The sequence below is a fragment of the Hippoglossus stenolepis genome, chromosome 8, assembly GCF_022539355.2.
Source record: "Hippoglossus stenolepis isolate QCI-W04-F060 chromosome 8, HSTE1.2, whole genome shotgun sequence".
Lineage (NCBI taxonomy): Eukaryota > Metazoa > Chordata > Actinopteri > Pleuronectiformes > Pleuronectidae > Hippoglossus > Hippoglossus stenolepis.
Genome location: NC_061490.1, coordinates 17,334,146 through 17,351,819, shown reverse-complemented (window position 1 = coordinate 17,351,819; position 17,674 = coordinate 17,334,146). Strand labels below are relative to the sequence as shown.

At 46.1% G+C, this 17,674-nt stretch overlaps 2 protein-coding genes across 3 annotated transcripts; both read right to left on the bottom strand.

Annotated features, from left to right (window-relative positions):
• Window positions 1-2,672: 2,672 nt before the first annotated feature.
• On the bottom strand, window positions 2,673-8,292 carry LOC118113783. Of its 2 annotated transcripts, none has more exons than XM_035163778.2 (3): window positions 7,480-8,292; window positions 4,870-7,263; window positions 2,673-3,707 (listed from the first exon to the last, which is right to left on the bottom strand). In XM_035163778.2, the coding sequence occupies exons 2-3, from the start codon at window positions 7,237-7,239 to the stop codon at window positions 3,354-3,356; spliced, it is 2,724 nt and encodes a 907-aa protein (XP_035019669.2). In that variant the 5' UTR covers window positions 7,240-7,263; window positions 7,480-8,292; the 3' UTR covers window positions 2,673-3,353. The 2 variants fall into 2 exon arrangements, with proteins under 2 accessions (XP_035019669.2, XP_047196872.1); XM_047340916.1 differs by having other exon boundaries at window positions 8,222-8,278.
• Window positions 8,293-8,969: 677 nt separating this feature from the next.
• Window positions 8,970-17,596, bottom strand: ntd5 (ntl-dependent gene 5). Its single transcript, XM_035163780.2, has 9 exons — window positions 17,470-17,596; window positions 17,020-17,344; window positions 15,547-15,681; window positions 14,913-15,104; window positions 11,256-11,379; window positions 10,723-10,799; window positions 9,968-10,150; window positions 9,618-9,815; window positions 8,970-9,435 (listed from the first exon to the last, which is right to left on the bottom strand). The coding sequence occupies exons 2-9, from the start codon at window positions 17,084-17,086 to the stop codon at window positions 9,305-9,307; spliced, it is 1,107 nt and encodes a 368-aa protein (XP_035019671.1). The 5' UTR covers window positions 17,087-17,344; window positions 17,470-17,596; the 3' UTR covers window positions 8,970-9,304.
• Window positions 17,597-17,674: the final 78 nt, after the last annotated feature.

Sequence of the window (17,674 nt, the reverse complement as noted above, 5' to 3'; positions counted from 1 at the left end):
TAATTCCGGGCACAGTAATCTTTTCATATAGGACCTCGACTTCACAAGAAACGCCAGCTAAATAGCTTAATATAGCTCGGAATGACAACACACTCCATGTGTCTGCATAGGTGATTTCATATTTATGGCTCTTTGACTGCAGAGTTTGAATGCGGCTCTCCTGTCTTCTGCTCTCCACCCTGGTATGTGTATCCCTCCACCATTTGAGAGACAGCACAGAGTGAGCCAGGTCTACACAGCGCATCATAGGTGTGAGTGTGCCCTCACATGGCTGAAACGTGAAATAACAAGCCATGCATGATGGACCTGGAGGAAAACAAGAAAAAGCATTCACAGTTAGTTTAGCTTCCCATCGTTTGGGCTCCCGTGGCAGTAATGGGACGTCTGCGATGCAGCAAAGCGGATACACAACACAAACATATCCAAGCACTGAACGTATCAAAGCGAATAAAAAGCCGAAACATCCACACCCACACACACACACACACACACACACACACACACACACACACACACACACACACACACACACACACACACACACACACACACACACACACAGCACAGATTTCTGTCCGTCATCCATCTGTCTGTCAGTCACTACACTTTGAAGCTCTGAGCAGTCTGGATAGTTCCCAACACTACACCCTGCACACACACACACACACACACACACACACACACACACACACACACACACACACACACACACACACACACACACACACACACATACTGTACTGTACACACACTTCTCCAGCTGGACTGCTGATCCCACACATTTGGTCGGCTGAATATTCATCATGCACTGAGGACCTTGTAGCTCAGCGATGCAGCGGCCCACTGGTATTAATTAGGGGACCAGAACCTGTTATATGAGGATTTATTCTGCTTTTTTTCTTCTTGACAGCATCACTTTGATTTAATGACTGAACCCTCAGAGTGACCTTAACAATGTGTAAGTGGCTCCACAACGAGCCTCTACAAGAATGATAAGAGCAGTGGAGAGTTCACCAACTTGCAGGGTAATGTTATTATGAATAAAACTCCTTATGGTGTTGTATGTCGTTTTAAAGATTGATATCTATCAACAAGATGTGAATGTTTGTTGTTCGCTCTTTGTTAGTGAAAACACTGAGCATGTTTGATTAATAGTGACATGACTTTATTTATATTTCATGGAGAGACAAGAAGATAAAAAGTTGCTGTTGATAATGGAATACATGGGCTTTTAATATAAAAGGCTCACTTTACAAGTAGGAATATTTTATTATAATTTGTAGCTGTATAAATAGTAAATCAGTGTCTTTTACACCTGTGAACTGTTCTGTTACAATATATTATCCCTAAAAGGTTTTATGGGCACCTGGGTCATTTGTCTTGTATGTTGGGATCCTACTCATGTATTTGCAACCTGGCCCATAATGGTCCAAAACACAATGGTTCACATTCATTCTAAAGTCCATCTAAAAATAATATTTCTAAGTAAGACTTGGTCCTGAGGAGGTGTCTCTGTAGAGACGTGGGACAAAGGACAAAACTGTTCTTTCACAGTGCATGAAATGACTTCTGAAGTTTTGCTGACGTGAACACGGGGTTGAACTTCCTTTCTTTTTGTTTCCGCTGACACTGTTTCCTTGTTAACTTGTGGCAGAGGGGAAGTAAAACAATGAGGGAACAATGACTTGTTTTTTCTTCTGCTGAAGCCTCACATTAGCTTTGCATGAACTTTTGGATGATTACTTACATTGACATCACATTAGGATCTGATTATGAAGACACATTATGTACATATGAACATGTGAGTGTAGACGGACCTGAAGACCTGTGTGGCCGCCCTGCAATAAATGGCAGAGCAGATGACAGTTGAAAATGTTGTGTTGTCTCACGTTGTATTTCGCCACATTGTGCAAACAGTCTACTCGGCTGTGTTACTTGTGTTACTCTTTTTAGAAACTTCACGTCACTGCATCTCTGAGCTACAAGGATTCAGTTAGAGGTAGAAGAAGTAGTTCACACTACTTGGTTAACCTTTGCTCATAGCACTCTCTTACACCTCTCTCTTTCCACCGACCCTCTGGAGAAGTGAGGTTTTCAAACTAAAACACAATGGAGCTCAGTGCAGGCCTTTCACCCAAAGTGCCCCAGTGTCGCTATCAGCACAATAGCCGGAGCAGGAAAAAGGAACGGGACAGCCACGAGGACGCAGGTAGGTCATTTGAGCAATACAGTATTTAATAACTTATCTCAAGCTGCTTAGCTCTGTTAGGCTCTGTGGCTTAAATGGAGCAGAAAATTGAGAGAGTGCAAAAAACACAGGACCGTCTTACAAAACTCAATTACTCCCTGGAGGCAGGCCAAGTGGTTGGCTTGCACACCCCAGCAGATATATATCGAGTATCGTCTTTTTTTAACTTTCTTCTTCTTCTTCACAAAGATCTATGTCAAGTCTCTGCTTTGGTGATTAATGGAGAAAAAAGAAAATAAACTCGGTGAATCAACTTGAATTAGCAGGGAGTTGAGGACGCTAGCGGCCATTACTGAGAGATGCTTTGTAGGAGAGTGAAACCTTTCTATTAAAAGCCAGATTACACGTATTAAGATTATTTTACCTGATGTATGAATACAACACCGATGTGGGAGAAGACTGAAATGAAAAAATATTGATTCAGTGACAGTTTACAGTCAAAATTTTATTCAAATAAGTTAAACAGAATTCACATATAACAAAAAAATCTGAATATAGTGTTTATGTTGGAATAACGCAAACATTTGGTCAGACTCTTACGTGATATGGATTAAATACATCAACACAAGAGAAAAGCATCTTCATCCACAAAAAATAAAAAAACAAGTGAATGCTGAGTTCCAATAAATCAAGTGCAAATGACTCACAGTGTCTCTGACGGTAAGAAAGATAGATTACATCTCTCACATAAGATAGTGCAGCTCTTACAAATAGATCTCTTTGTACTGTATTTACACGTAGAGCAGATAATAGTTTAGAGAGTAAATAAGTTACCCTTCTTCTCTGAGCACTTCAGGGTTTCATCGTGAATTGTATGGGAATGCAACTTCAAGGGGGCACGTGAGCAAACTAATTCCTCTTTTTAACTCACATGAAAACTATGATTTCAAGCATGAACCTTCCCTTTTTTATATATGCAACTTTTTTTCATATGGGAAAGTTAATTCAAAATCAGGTATGACTTTGAAAGCTGCGTTTTTGGCCCATTAAATGGAATAGGAATAATATACATTCATATAAATAAATCACTATTAAAAAACGTTGAAATAAATATTGTTAGTGCTTCTGTCTTTGAAAGTAAATAGATAAGGAAAGTTTAGTGTCTTTAAGTGTCCATTTCAGAATCAGAGTTCTCCAAGTTAGACACCGTGGAGCTGTACCACTCGGCGCTCTCCTCTTCCTCCTGCACTCCTGTAACGCTACCGCCACCGCCGCCGCCGCCCCTGTCTCTTCTCTCATTCAGCATCTCCATGGCTACTTGGTGGTAAGGGTGTTTGCGCTTCGTGTGTCGCCGCAGCGTGTTGCGCTCGGCGAAGCGCGTGTGGCAAAGTTGGCACTGGTAGGGTTTCTCTCCAGTGTGGACCCGTTGGTGGCGCTGGAGCTCGCCAGCCTCCCTGAAGCGTTTGGCACAGATGGGGCACACAAAGTTCCTCTGGCCTGTGTGGATGTGCTTGTGTCTCTGTTGAAGAAAACAGCAATTTCCTGTTGAATATTTTCACATTTTAAAACTTATTAAAGTGGTTAAAATCATCTTTATAGACTAATTCTGTATGAAAGGTGACGCTAGTGATGTAAGGATGAACCTACAGAAAACTATGGTAAATGGACTGTGTGTATTTATCACTTTTCCAGACTTATGGACCAAACCGCACCAATATGCAGCCATTTCTCTATCACATATCCTTCATACATACACAGTCGGCACAGCCAACAGGGCAACTTGGGGTTCAATATCTTGCCCAATGACACAGGGGATCAAACCATCGACCTTCTGGTTGGTAGACGACCCTCTCTCCCTCCTGAGCCACAGCACCTCCACTGTTTAGGTTCACTCTAACCTGCTCTCATACCAGGCAGCTGTTTGCACCAGTTAAACTCTAAAAACCCGCTGAATGTTACCTGCTCAGCACCAAACTGCTCCTGTCGATCTGTATCTACTGAGTGTGTAAATTAAAGTTATTAATATCAACTTAAAAAACAACTGATTACCACAACACTTGGTGGAAGGGTGTGATAAGAGTCTGGGAATGACATTTGGTGCAGATCCATTTTGTTTAACATTATGATTTTTCTCTATATTTTCATTGATTTCTCAGAGAATAACCCATGGATGCTGGTAAAGATTAATCAGACATGTTTTGTGGACTGACATCTTTGAGTGTGTGCACTTTGGTTCAGATCAGAATAAAGTGGTTCCTGAAGGGGACTGCTGGGTCTTGGCAGAGGTCTGTGTATCGATCAGTTGATAGAAAACAAATCAAGTGTTTGGATATCATAACAGTGTAATTGGTCATTTTCCAAATTGAAAAGTCAAATACTTAAAGGTCCTAATTTCTAAAATATCAATGTCTTCTGTTTTTTCTCTGCTTTGTATTATTTAAAACTTAATATTTTGGGGTTTTAATGGTTGGCTTAGAAAGATTCCGAATATCTACGTTTTCAGACGGGGAAATTGTGAATAACTGTTTAATTTTGAAAAACTCTGGTAGAATAATCAATAATGGAAATAATCATTCGTTCTCAGCTTGTTTCTGCTGCTCCAAAACGGCCCAAAGAAATCAGCTACTCTTATTGCAATAATAATTTGAGACATCTGTTCAAGTGACGTCTGGTATTATTACCTGCAGATGGCTGGAGCGTTTGAAGGCTTTGCCGCACTGCTGGCAAACGTGAGGCTTCTTCTGCGAGTGCGTGATGGCGTGGCGCTCGAGGTCGGAGAGGTAAAAGAAGACCCGCGGGCACAGCTGGCAGTACAACACCCTGCGGGCAGCCAGAGAGTTGGGCGACGCCGCTGGAGAGAGAGGATCCAGCGGGTCAAGCGTATCCGTGGGGAGTATGGGTCCGATGGGCGGGGAGGGAGGAGCGGCCATGTTTGAGAAGTAAAGGTGGTCGTCCAGAGGTAAATGTTCTGAGTGCAGGTCGCAGGGGTCGAATCTGGACTCCGAGGCCGGTGATTGAGCTTCTGCCTCGGAGCTGGGCAGAGCTGAGGGGTCAAAGGTCATATTGGCCGACGGTAGGTGAGGAGAGGCTTCTGCAAAAGTTGATGGCTTGTCGTTTTCATTTGAGATTCCTTCGGCAGATATGGCTTCAGTTCCAGGGTTTGAGTCAGCGGAGGTGGTCTGAGCGAGGAGAGTGGGGGCCGTGCTGTTGTGGTCACTCTGGAGAGCAGGAGTGGACGAAGGGGCAGCAAGGGCCGACCCAGAGTTTACATTAGTCACTCCTGACAGGACGACAGGGGAGTCACCAGTGCCCAGTCTGATGACAGGGTGGGACAACGTGGTCAGAGGGGACCCCAGTGAGCCAACCTGACCACAGGACAACGGGAGGGAGACCGGCGCTGATGCTGCAGTGATCTGAGACAGTTGACCCGTCGAGGGGTCCAGGACAGCGATGGGGGTGGAGGTAGAGTCGCCCGAGAAGGAGGCCACAGAGGAGAGGAGAAGGAACATGGGGGTGGAAGCACCGGGTGAGGTCTGAGCGATGGAGAGGGGAAGCGAGAGGCCCATGGGAGCGGAGGAGAGCTGAGGAGAGGAAGAGGAGGACGACAGGAGGAGGATGGGAGCATTGGTGGAAGGGTTAGTGAGTATCTGGATGGGCTGACTGGGGACTGAAATCCCAGTAGGAGGGGACAGAGCAGCATTGGCCTCCTGGACAGCTGTAATGTTTGACTCTGAGGCCTGTGAGGGATCTGAGTTCAGAATCAAACTCGTGAGGGCGTCTGGAGCTTTTGACGGATCAGCACCAAGTGACGGAGACTCTGTATCAGGGGCCATATCAGAAAGTGCATTATCTAAACTTTGGCTGAGGCTCGGCTCTGCTAACTCCGACGACTCCTTTCCTTCCACCTCTGCTGAACGAGCCTGATCCGAGCTGGGATCCTCCGGCGTGGAAGCATCGACCTGCGGCACTTTCACTCCCTCCGGACTGAGAGTATACGGGATTCCCTGGTCGTCTATGAGCAGAAGGTCGTCAGTGTCACAGTCTATCGAGGAGAGGGAGGTAAAGACAGAGGTAGAAAAGAAATAGGGAGACAGAAGAGAGTCCTCAAGTGTCTCTGTGCCATCTTCATCGTTATCGTCCTCTTCTACTACGTCTCTGTCTCCATCTCCCTCGTATTCATCTACCTCCATGACCAGCGAGGTCTCACAGCCAGAATCATCCAGACAGCTCCCACACCTCCTCTGCAGACCCTCTCTTTTCTTGGGTAAACTCAGGTCCAGTGGTTCCGTCTGTTCCTCCATTCCCACCTCGCTGAATGTCTCATACGTCTCCAAGTGCATTTCTTGCAAAATCAGAGGAATATTTTTCTCAATGTCTCCCTCTGTAGTTTCCTTTTTAATCACCTTCCAACTCTGTGTTTTCTCTATTAGAGCTTCGGACAAATCCAAAACATCTCCCTCTCTGCACATTTTATTCCCTCTCTCGGCTTCCGTCTCGTGGAATGATTCTTCCTCAGGTTCCTCTGCCTTTTGACGAGCACCTTCCTTGAGTCCAGCTCCATGTTTGACGGCAGGTATTCGGATTTCGCCTCTGTGTCTCCCTGCTCCTGATGAGGCCAGAACAGGCCTCCTGAAGTGTGTGCGAGCAAAGTCTTTGGTCTGGCTGATGGCGGAGTTCGTGATTGGCCTCTCGCACCGTGGGGGGACGACAATTTGGATCCTGATTGGCTGGCTCCGCAGAGCAGGCACTCCGGTCTTGACTGTAATTGGCTGCCTGAGCCCACCAATCTTACTTGTTTCCTGAGAGGCTGGCTTGGAGTTCCCGCCCCCCTCTGGCTTTCTCCCATTGACTGGAGGAGCATCCTGTGTGATGATGGTCACCGCTGCTGTGACGGGGCATGGCTGGAGGTTACCTGGTACAGTACCGAGGGAGGTTTTGTCCTCTGAGTCCAGACAGCCGCCTGTCACTGCCTCTGGTCCCCCTGCACACCGGCTGCCATTTTGGGCATCCAGACTGCCACTGGTCAGGACTGAAGCCAACTGAGAATCCATTTTGGGGCATACCTATTTCTATCTCTATGAAGTGGGGGGGATAGAATAATGAATTAGAAACTCACAGTTGCAGAATGAGGATAAAACATTTCATGAATGGCAAAGGAAGTAAACACACATCCTGTGATATCTGTTTTTTAGGGGTCAAGTGAGCAAACAGCAGGTATCATCACTGTTTTTTTAAATATTAAAACCACATACATGGATCAGATTAAACTCCTTTATCTCTAACTGACTCACATGACACCTCCCTCCTCCTCCTCCTCCTCCTCCATCTCCTCCTCCTCCTCCTCTTCCTCCTCAACACGAGATGCTCCTGGTAATTGTGCTGTTACCCTGCATGATCCAAAATTACATCTCGGCTAAATGTGACCGATCGATCCACAGAAACGCACCGGAGCGCAGGAGGGTCCGAGTGATGCGAGCGAAACGACATTTCCTCCCTCGCACTTCCACCGCGATCCACATGCGATCCTCACAACAAAACGCGTCATTTTAAAAATATTATTCACGTTCCGTTTACATTTCCAGCCTGGTTTAGTTTTTTTTGAGTCTGGGGGGATAAAGCGAGGAGCCCTGTCGGACGACGCCATTACGCACAGTCCTAGGTCCGAAACGCCCGTGTGGCCGTGGTGCGCCCTGACAGCTCTCGGACCTGGGACATCTCTAAACGCGTCGCAGGAGGAGCAGGAGGAGGAGAAACGTGTTTGTTTGCAGACAGCCGCGGTGTGTGGAGCGACGCTTTCCCCCCCTCAGCCACCGCAGCTTCCTCGAACCCACAGCCAGCCATTTTAGAGCCGAGGGTCCGAGGCACCGAGAGCGCAACCCGGCGGCTCCGGGACAAACTTTCCCCCGGCGCGCTGTCATCTCCCTCCGGCCCCCGCTGCTGCCAGGACGCGGGGCAGGACGCTTTCGATCCCGTTTAAAAACTGTATATCTGAACTATACTCCACCCTCGCTGCATACACAGGGACTGGCTTACCCGAGCTGCGGAGGCTTCCGGAGGACCAAATATGACTGTGCAGTGTAAAGGGTGATGCTGCGAATGCTGAGGGAGGGAGGGGTCAAGGGGAGTTGCTATGGTGTCGCAGCCTACCGGGTCCGACCAGTGGCCATGTTCAGCCTATGAGTACGGTTGAACCTGCAGCCTGCACACAGAGACTCCGTGTGTGTCACAGGGAGGATGGAGACAACAGGCACTCACACTGCATGGGCAGTACATGAAAGAAAAAGGAAACACTGTTTTCACACTGTTTTTTTTAATTTCAAATCATTTCAACTCACAAGCCCGAAGACTTGATGCATCAGGCTGAAGAGGTCAAATCACACATCACAGAGTCACACTGAGTACATGGAGGTATCATGGAGGAGGATTTATGTGCATTAAGCCACAAAAAGAAACTGTTTTGAAATAATTTTTAGAGCGATCACACAGTGAGATATCACAGAGTCATACTGAGTACATGAAGGTAGCATAACTGCTGGGGCCTGTATCATGGAAGCCTGTGATTGCATCTGTACCTTGAATGAAGGTTGTAATCCCGCCTGCAGTGTGATAGTGTGCAGGGGACATGAGCATGACACTCCGGCCGAGTGGCCACATTCAGCCTGTGAGTATTGAACCTGCGGCCTCAGAGTCACAGAGACGAGGCAGGTGGAGGAGGGAGAAACATGGACTTGAAGTCACACACGGATTTATAAGCAATCAATAAAAAAAAAAAAAAAGGAAACCGTTTCTACATTGTTTTTATTTCAAATCACTCACATCATTTAAACTTACAAGCCTTAAGACTTGATGCGTCAGACTGAACCAGGAGAGAGATCGCGCAGTGAGATGTCACAGAGTCATAAGGTTACATGAACATAACTACTATAGCACGCACTATTGTACTATATATACATAATCATCATGGGGGTCTATGATTGCATCTGGAGGAGGATGACAGTTACACTGGAGGTTATAATCCCACCTTCACACCAGCGTCCAACTGACCATGATCGTCAAAGCAGCAGGATGGTGGAGCTCTCTGAAGGAGACAGCTGCTGGTGTGAGTTCAGGGGGGGTTTAGTGTTGAGTGTGGGGTGGTGGGCCGGGGTCAGACGTGCGAGGTCGTCCCTCCACGTCAGCATGCTCACACTCTTCGATCTCCGAGATGAGCCGATGAGGGAAGAGTTTAAACTGCAGCCACGTGGGCTCTGGAAAACAGAGGGAAGGTGCAGGAGTGATGCAAAAGTCTCCAAATGTCAATAATGTGAATCAGTGCCTCCTAATGTTCCTCTGACTCACACAGTGAAACAGATCATAGTGTCTTGTGTGTGTGTGTGTGTGTGTGTGTGTGTGTGTGTGTGTGTGTGTGTGCGTGTGTGTGTGTGTTTACCCAGGTAGCATGCTGGTGGCTCCAGCTTTCCGTCAAAGCACGCTTGGATCGCAGTAAAGCTGCACTGCTGGGGAGGGTGCTTGCAGTAGAACGCCACCTTTTCTCCGTGAGGAACCATGGCGTCTGTCACGTCAAACGGCCAACGCTTCACTCCGCCGATCATCACACGGCTCCTCTCAGCAGGGATGAGGCAGCGAGCTGAGAGAAGGATCAACAAGGCGCCAGAGTCTAAATCCTAAAATTATCTTCACACATGCATATTTATATGTTTCCAGGCCTGTTCACGTGTGTCTTTGTGTCCCCCCCCTCCCCCACCCCCGCCACCCTGCTTCTGAGAGGACCTCTCTCACCTCTGCAGTGAGGGGGCGACGCGCTCCAGCTGCCATTGGACAGGCAGGTGACCTTCTGGGGTCCGTCCAGGAGGAAGTTTTTCTTGCAGAGGTAGTGGATGTCAAAGCCGACCTCATATTCAGTCTTCTGCACGGCCACCACGTAGCCCTGCTCCACGTCGCGTAGAGGCTGACAGTACACCTCTGAAAGAGTAGGGGGGTGGGGGGGGGGAGCAGATTACCAGGAAATCCACTCGTCTTTCAAAAAATATGAATATGATTAACACTGGATATTTTTTCCTGCATCTGACGTTGATTTTAGAGTTGAACTACAGATGTTATTGCTTTTTTTCACCCTTGTCTTTCAGCCAGGGTCAGTTTTATTCCTCTTAGTCTGGTTCAAGCTGCAAGAATTTACCACTGAAGACTAGGCCATGCAATACCAGGTTTAACCACAAGATGGCAGAAAAAGACTGCTAAAGAGAGCAGTGCATTTTGAAAGTGTACATGCAGGGAGTGTGTGTGTGTTTCTGTCTGTCTCCATTGATTCACCCTTTCTCACATATCTGAACACACATACACACACTTACACACACACACACAACGATGGGAAAAACTCTTCAGTTTATGCAAATTACTGACTCATACCTCATCTTCTCCTGCTAACCTTGAGAGATGCATGAAGTCACACTGAGTGCAAGGTCGATGCAACACACGTGCACGCTCACACACACACACACATTATTGTGCAGTGCAGCATGCTCCTGCACACTTACTTTTGCAGATGGGATGAGGATACTGCCAGGTGTGATTGTCCTGACAGAAATTTTCACTGCTCCCCACTATATCGGCTCTGCAGGACAGAAGAGAGAGAGTCATGACGACAGACGTACAGTACTGACGGCTAAGAGGCTTCGTCTGAAGAAAAGTGATGGAGGAAATAAAACTGTAAATGATTCTTTTTTTCTCTCTCTCTCTCTCTTTCTAAATGTTGTGTGTGCACGGTTCTGGCTGACACATCCACTCAGGCTCATCTTAGCCTGTGAGATGAGTCAGTGAGTAAAAGGGAGTCAATACACGATTAGACTGTAATGACCTAGTTAGTTCAGTGTTGAGACTGTCAGCTGGGAGATCAAAATGAATTCCCTGCCATTCATCGCTCGTCACCCATCGTTCCCCAACAACACCTCTCCTGCGTTCAAGGCTTCCCGTCAGCTCACTCCCTCCATTTCTGCCTTCGTGCCATTTCAGGTTTTCAGAGCCTTTGCCCACGCTCGCACACATTCCCCTCCCAGCAGCCCCCTCTCACCCAGACAAGCAGCTGTAGCGGATGGAGGTTCCTACAGTGGCGTTGCCCTGGATGCTGAAGGTGTCGATGACCTCCTCAGGCAGAGGGCAGGTCTGGGCAGCAGTAGGTTCGGCCGACTGAGTCTCTGAAGGTCAGAGGAGAAAAAGAGGTTAGAGACGAGGATAAAGACAGATGAGCAGAGGTGGAGGAAGTATTCAGATTCTTTATCTACATGAAATAAGCAAGAAAACTCTACATCATACTCTGATTCATGGATTAAAAATGCTACATAAGGAAGATAATGCAGTAGAAACACCAGAGTGTCCTTGATGCAAGTGTTACACTAAAACTAACAACTGATGTCGACGTAGTAAAGTGTAAGAAGCATTTTACTGTGTAGTTGCAACGTGGACTAATTTTGCAATTAAGTATTTATCAATTGGGCTGTTTAGTGCATAACACAGCAAATTCTCTCAACTTATCATATTTTTTGTTTGTGATTTATTGATTTGTAAAGTACTTAGTTGTCTACAAGCTGCTCACACAGTCAAGTGGGGATATATATATATATATATATATATATATATATATTCCTCTCAAAATATTTTTTATTGCATCTTTATTAAATAAGAAAATCTGAAAAGCCAGAGGTGGGATGTAACTACTACTAAATGTATTAACTCTGTACTTACAGTTAAAGTTCGAGGTACTAGTACTTTACTCATGCAATAATAATTATACAATAAGATGCATTGTTTACTAGTGAATACTACTACTACAATACTATGTCAATTGTGTTAAAAGCATCCGTATTTACAAATAACCCAATAGTTACTTTTTACCCTTTTACCTGGTTTAAACTGGTTAGTTTGAATAGTTTTAGTTCCAATGATAGATAGATAGAAACTATTTAAAGTACATAAAGTCAACTTTGACCAGCTGGTGCACTAAGCAGATCAGAAAGCAGTGAAGAAACAGTGAGGGAGGATGGAAAGATAGAAACATCCATCCATGCTACCTCATACGACTTGTGCTACACTCAAGGTTTCTATTTAGCTTGTGACCCACAGAGGCGTTTCACCCCATATGTTGTTATTTAAGTTGAAATAACCCTTCTTAGGTAATAAAACAAAGTTCGACGCGCCACAGAAACGCTGCCCAACACCTCTCCGAGCACACAGCTATATATCTGTGATTGTGTAACACCTAGCGCTGTTCATCCCTGGAAGTTTGAGTACCTCACGCTTGTGGATATATAAATATCAAGAGTGGTGCTTGGAGAGAGGCTGCAGCGACCCGAGCTGCATCAAGCGCAGGGTTTTTTGAGCTCAACGCGGATTTGAAAGGCAGAGACAGCGCTTGCCTGAGGGCTGTCTTAGGTATCTGAGGCCGAGAGACGTTAATATAAGAATGTAAAGGGACCTATGGGAGAGGGAGAGTTACGGGTCTGTTTGGCTGCAGATGAGAGCCTGAAGCCAGGTTCTGTTTTCACATACCGCCCCTCTCCTGCCTCATACTGCTGCCACCCACACAGGCTGCAGCACCAAACTGCTAGCAAGCAGAACAGGTATATTAAATTCACCTTTCCAAAAAAATGAGATAAATTGTGATTTTGAATGAGTTGCAGCGTTAAATGCATCAGATTCTGATTGAGACAGACGATGCAAAGGACCAACCAGGCGTCATATAAACCCCCCTTTGCTGTTTTTACTCTGTTTCTACTCACGCAAATACACACACCGACATATCTACACACCACTAACACTGAATAGCCCAGAGCTGCATGCCTGTCCTTGGCTCTCATTGTAGAGAGAGACCTTATCAGAGGCCTCAGATGGAAGAGGATGAGAGGAGAGAGAGAGATGAGAGGAAAAGAGGATGAGAGGAGAGAGCAGCGGAGAACAGGGAACAGAAAGGCCTGGAGCAGCATGAGCAAGAAAGCTCTCTGACTCTCCTGACTGTGATCTGTCGCCCACACACACACACACACACACACACACACACACACACACACACACAAACATAAACTCTGTGACACATGTGCAGTCCGCCCCCCCACACATACACATCTAATGTACACAGAAAAAAACCTTCCTCTCTACCTCTCTCTCTCTCTCTAACAAACACATTTTGGTACACACACACACACAGCAGACACACACTCACACTGGCACACACTCACACACACAGCAGACACACACTCACACTCACACAGTGTGCACGCAGCTCTGTGCCACTTTGACAGTGATCCGCCGCCCACTGCCTCTCATCAAGCATGAAGGAGCTCGACTCACACTCTAACACATATGCAAGAGGACGCACAATACGAACGCTCTCACACGTTCAAAACCCACCTACCTTCTGCCCGTCTCCCAGCAGGTGCATACTCTACGAGGGGGCTGAGAATCGTATCCCTGGTTCACATCTTTGAATAGATACAGAAAGAATCTCCAGGGTGAGACCAGGACCCAGCTGGGCCGAGGACTCGTAGGGAAACAGCTTCACCGAGGGGCCCCAGTTGTGAGATGAATGCACCAGGATTTAGATTTAGAGCAGCACCAAAACTCTCAGGTGCTGCACGTTCATGAGATCTTTATACTTTCATATTATTGATGGGTTTTAGTTCATGTGCTGCTGTGCAACGTTGTGGCACAGTGGTGAGTGTAATAAGGCTGCACAGCAAGAGAACAAATAATGCCTTCACATTGTCGTTCTATATTTAGTGAGACGGAAAATTAAAATAATTCACCACTCCAGTATCTCAGGGCACAGTGGTTGGTCGTTAATTAACATAAATCACAGCGAATGCTCTTGTATTTTTTGGGGGAGAGAATTGACTTCAGCTGCTCGCGAGTTTGTCTGGATTTGTTCACAGCTCCACTCTGACTCGGCGGCCTAAACAGGTTCATAATTTACATGTCATACATTTTACATTTTGGGTTAATTAAGAGATTGCAAAAGTTGTATAAGCACATGAAACTTTTAAGCTTGAGCAGTTTGTGGCGTTAGATTTTTGTTGAAACTCTGATCAGGAGGATGCAGTTTACCATGGTTACATTGGGTTGGCTGTAATCTGGGGTTTTGTTGTATTATAGTGGTTTATATAGTGTTGTATAGAACATATAGTATGGTTTCTTTTCTTCACTCTTGAATAATAGCACATAAGAGAAGAGCAAAATAATGCACTACACAACAACACCTCAAACTGTGTCCATAAAGATGGACAAACACACAGAAAACAGATTTGTGACATGTAGTGCACATACAAACACGTCATACACATGTGCATATCCATCTACGTGCACATGCGTGTGCGTTCGGCTTTCGTCGCCTCTATAAACTCAGCAACAGCTCAGGAGTAAAATCCTCTGACAGCCAATACGAACAACTACAGCTTTGGTTGCTATGGTGACGAGGAGAATAGGTCCCAGTTGTGCAATGTCTCCGTCGGCACAGTCACAGAGGGGTTTCGTTTCTGAATATCAGTCTGTCGCTCTCTGTCTCTCCGTCTCCGAAGAGCTTTGTTTATTCTCTGACCATCGCTGACCTCCACATGCTGCTTTCGTTAAATAAAAGACAATATATTGAATCCATTCCACCAGATGTTCCTTGCCTCCATGTTATGAGGATGAAGCGGAGTGAGAAACCTGGTTTTTTTTCTGATGAACTCAAACCCACCTGTGCAGACGGGCTCATCCCCGCTCCACTGTCGGTCACCCTGACAACGGCGAATAGTGGCATCCAAGCCATTGGGCATCGAGAATCCAGGCTGGCAGCGCACTTCAAGCAGGGCCGAGAAGGAGTGAGTGGGTGAGAGGAGGTGGGCCGCGGAGTTTTCACTGGAGGGCAGAGGCCAGGGACAAGTACGACCTGAGGAGAAAAGAGAGGATCCAGAGAGAGGAGAGAGAGCAGGAGGAAGGGAACAAAACAGTTGTTGTTGTTCTTTGTACAGCGGAAATGAAATGGTTTGCTCTAAACCACTTTAAAAGAGCACTAATGAGGTTGTATAACTAGGCTGGATCCATGCACAGTGCCCCTTTTTACAGTGTGCAGGCATAATAAAAAGCTTGTGTTCAGCGTTGGCATAGGGCACGTTTTCAGCTCAGATTTTGTACATGACCGAGGCTTTTATTTTATTTTCCAGGAAACACACACACACAGACACAGATGTATGTTGGCACAGCTGTGTATACACACGCACACACGCACACTCACACACTCACACACACACACACACAAACAGGGTTAATGACTGAGCCCACTGTGGCATTCACAGTGACAATTGAGGGCACACATGCATACAAATAGTTACCTGGAGCCACACAGCTGAGACCACACTGGCCGTCACACAGACACTGGCGCTTGCTGCCACAGTCTTTGTCGTCTTTGCAGTGCCGAGGACACGTCCTCCTCCTCTCGTCTCCCAGAAGTCTTTCCGGACACGACCCTGTTGTGATACCACACACACTGTCACACTGCCGCGGCAACTATTCCTCTGTTTACCTCTATTCTACTCCATTTGTGGCCCCTTGTAAAAGCTGTAAACACACGGGGCCGTGATGGGATTTTATTGCCAATTCTGCTTTGCTTTGTGTTTGAGGGAGAGCAAAGTCAGTGTGGGTGGCCCGGGCAAACATTTGCCACCCAGGTTGCATGAGTAACTTTAGATGGCAGCCATTCAAATTTCAGTCTTGCTGTGGAGTGTTCAGTCAGTTAATGTTAAAGCTTCATTCTGTGCATTGTCATTAATTCATTTTCCCAGTGGAGAAAAAGTCTGACATGAAACTCACATTTATACAGGATTTATCTACGGGGATACTCCAGTACTTACAGCCCCTCCTCATTTCCTTTACTCCTCCATATGTGCTCCATCACCCATTATACACCCAGAGCCTCCACATTTTCTACATTGCACAATAATATCGACACACCCTTAATGTCCAGAACATTTGAGGGGGGAGAGGCAGGGGGACTCAGCCTGGGTCCCCCCTATTTCATCTCTGAGAATGAAAACATGTGTGTTACTGTATTCACTCGGCCCACAGCACATGTGACCACAAACACACACGTGCTGCGCTAATGCGCGCATGATCTTCCCAGAACAGCATGGACACACAGTGTACAGTGCACAGTGTACGGAATATTAGAAATGTAATTTGTTATTGCAAATCTGAAATAAGGATATGGGAGATCTAGAATCCCCTGTGATGGTGTGTGAAGGGTCAGTGAGGATCCAACACAACATAATGCATTCACCACAATATATAAAAAACATTTACCATCACTTTGTGCAAACACAATTTGCATTTTGAGGGAATATGACATGATTTGAATCAAAATAAAACAAAGATAAAGATGATTTTAAATACATTGACTTACTTGACATGACTTACCCATCAGGACTGTATGCTACTGCCAAAGATTCATCTTTTATTTCTCTTAATTCAACATCAACATTATTGACCCAACTGAGAACTTTTCAATGTGCACGAGGAGCAAAAGTACACACAGTGCACTGCATAGTCTCATTCTTAATTAATGCTAATGATTAAGTGCATCTGTTTGATTAATTGCATGGTCCCAGGCCCGGTCTGTACCTTTACACCATCATTATTCAATCTCAACCTCAGCAGAACTCGAGGTGGAAAAGTTTGACCGGTCAATAATGACGTTGAATTAATATGTGGTCATTCCCCACTGCATTCCCAGGTCCAGCTGTGTTTGCTCTGTATGCAAGGATCAGTGTGAGTGATAAGAGTGATGTGAAGAGTCGGGGGGGTCTCACCTGAAGTCTGCAGGGACACCGTTCCAGCCAGAGCCCACAGGGAGAGCAGCAGCAGTGCACAGTCCATCCTCAGAGTCAGGCCTCGGACGATATGAGGGAGGGACGCACAGACACTGCATTTTTAAGGAAGGGGGGGAACAAAGGGTGGGAGAGAGTAGAAGGGTTGGGGGAGTCAGGGAGGGGCAAGGCAGAGAGGAGGGGGTGTGTCGGGGGTGTGCGAGGGAGTGTGGGGAGGGGGCACAGGCCAGGAGCACACAACATCTGGTTCGCGTTGAGGAGTAAAGAAGTTGGGAAAATTCCAGTCTGCAGGACCTTTCACCCATTTCTGTTGAGAGCAGATAAGGGGGGGGGTACATAAACATGGCTGTTGACCCAACAAACAATAATAAAAAAACAGCAGCAAACAAACGAAAGATAAATGTGAGTGGAGTAAAGGAAGTCGGTTTTTACCTGATGTCGTTAGTTTCTCCTCCAAACATGCAGCTTGGTGTGACTTGTGTTATCAAGATAAAGACCATAAAGACTCTTGTTGAGCAACCGCCTGCTCTTCAGAACAAAATGTTCTCTGATATCCATCTGCACTGAAGAAATCCCCATAAACAGGAAGTTGTAATTTAGGAAGGTATAATATGTTAATTAAGTGTTCGAGAGGAGG

Coding starts and splice junctions, on each gene's coding strand:
- LOC118113783 (XM_035163778.2), bottom strand. CDS start 7,239: ATGGATTCTCAGTTGGCTTCAGTCCTGACCAGTGGCAGTCTGGATGCC. Junction 3,708..4,869: donor AACGCTCCAGCCATCTGCAG/GTAATAATACCA, acceptor TTTCTTCAACAG/AGACACAAGCACATCCACAC.
- ntd5 (XM_035163780.2), bottom strand. CDS start 17,086: ATGGACTGTGCACTGCTGCTGCTCTCCCTGTGGGCTCTGGCTGGAACG. Junction 15,105..15,546: donor TCTCAGCTGTGTGGCTCCAG/GTAACTATTTGT, acceptor TTTTCTCCTCAG/GTCGTACTTGTCCCTGGCCT. Junction 11,380..14,912: donor GGATGAGCCCGTCTGCACAG/GTGGGTTTGAGT, acceptor TCTGACCTTCAG/AGACTCAGTCGGCCGAACCT.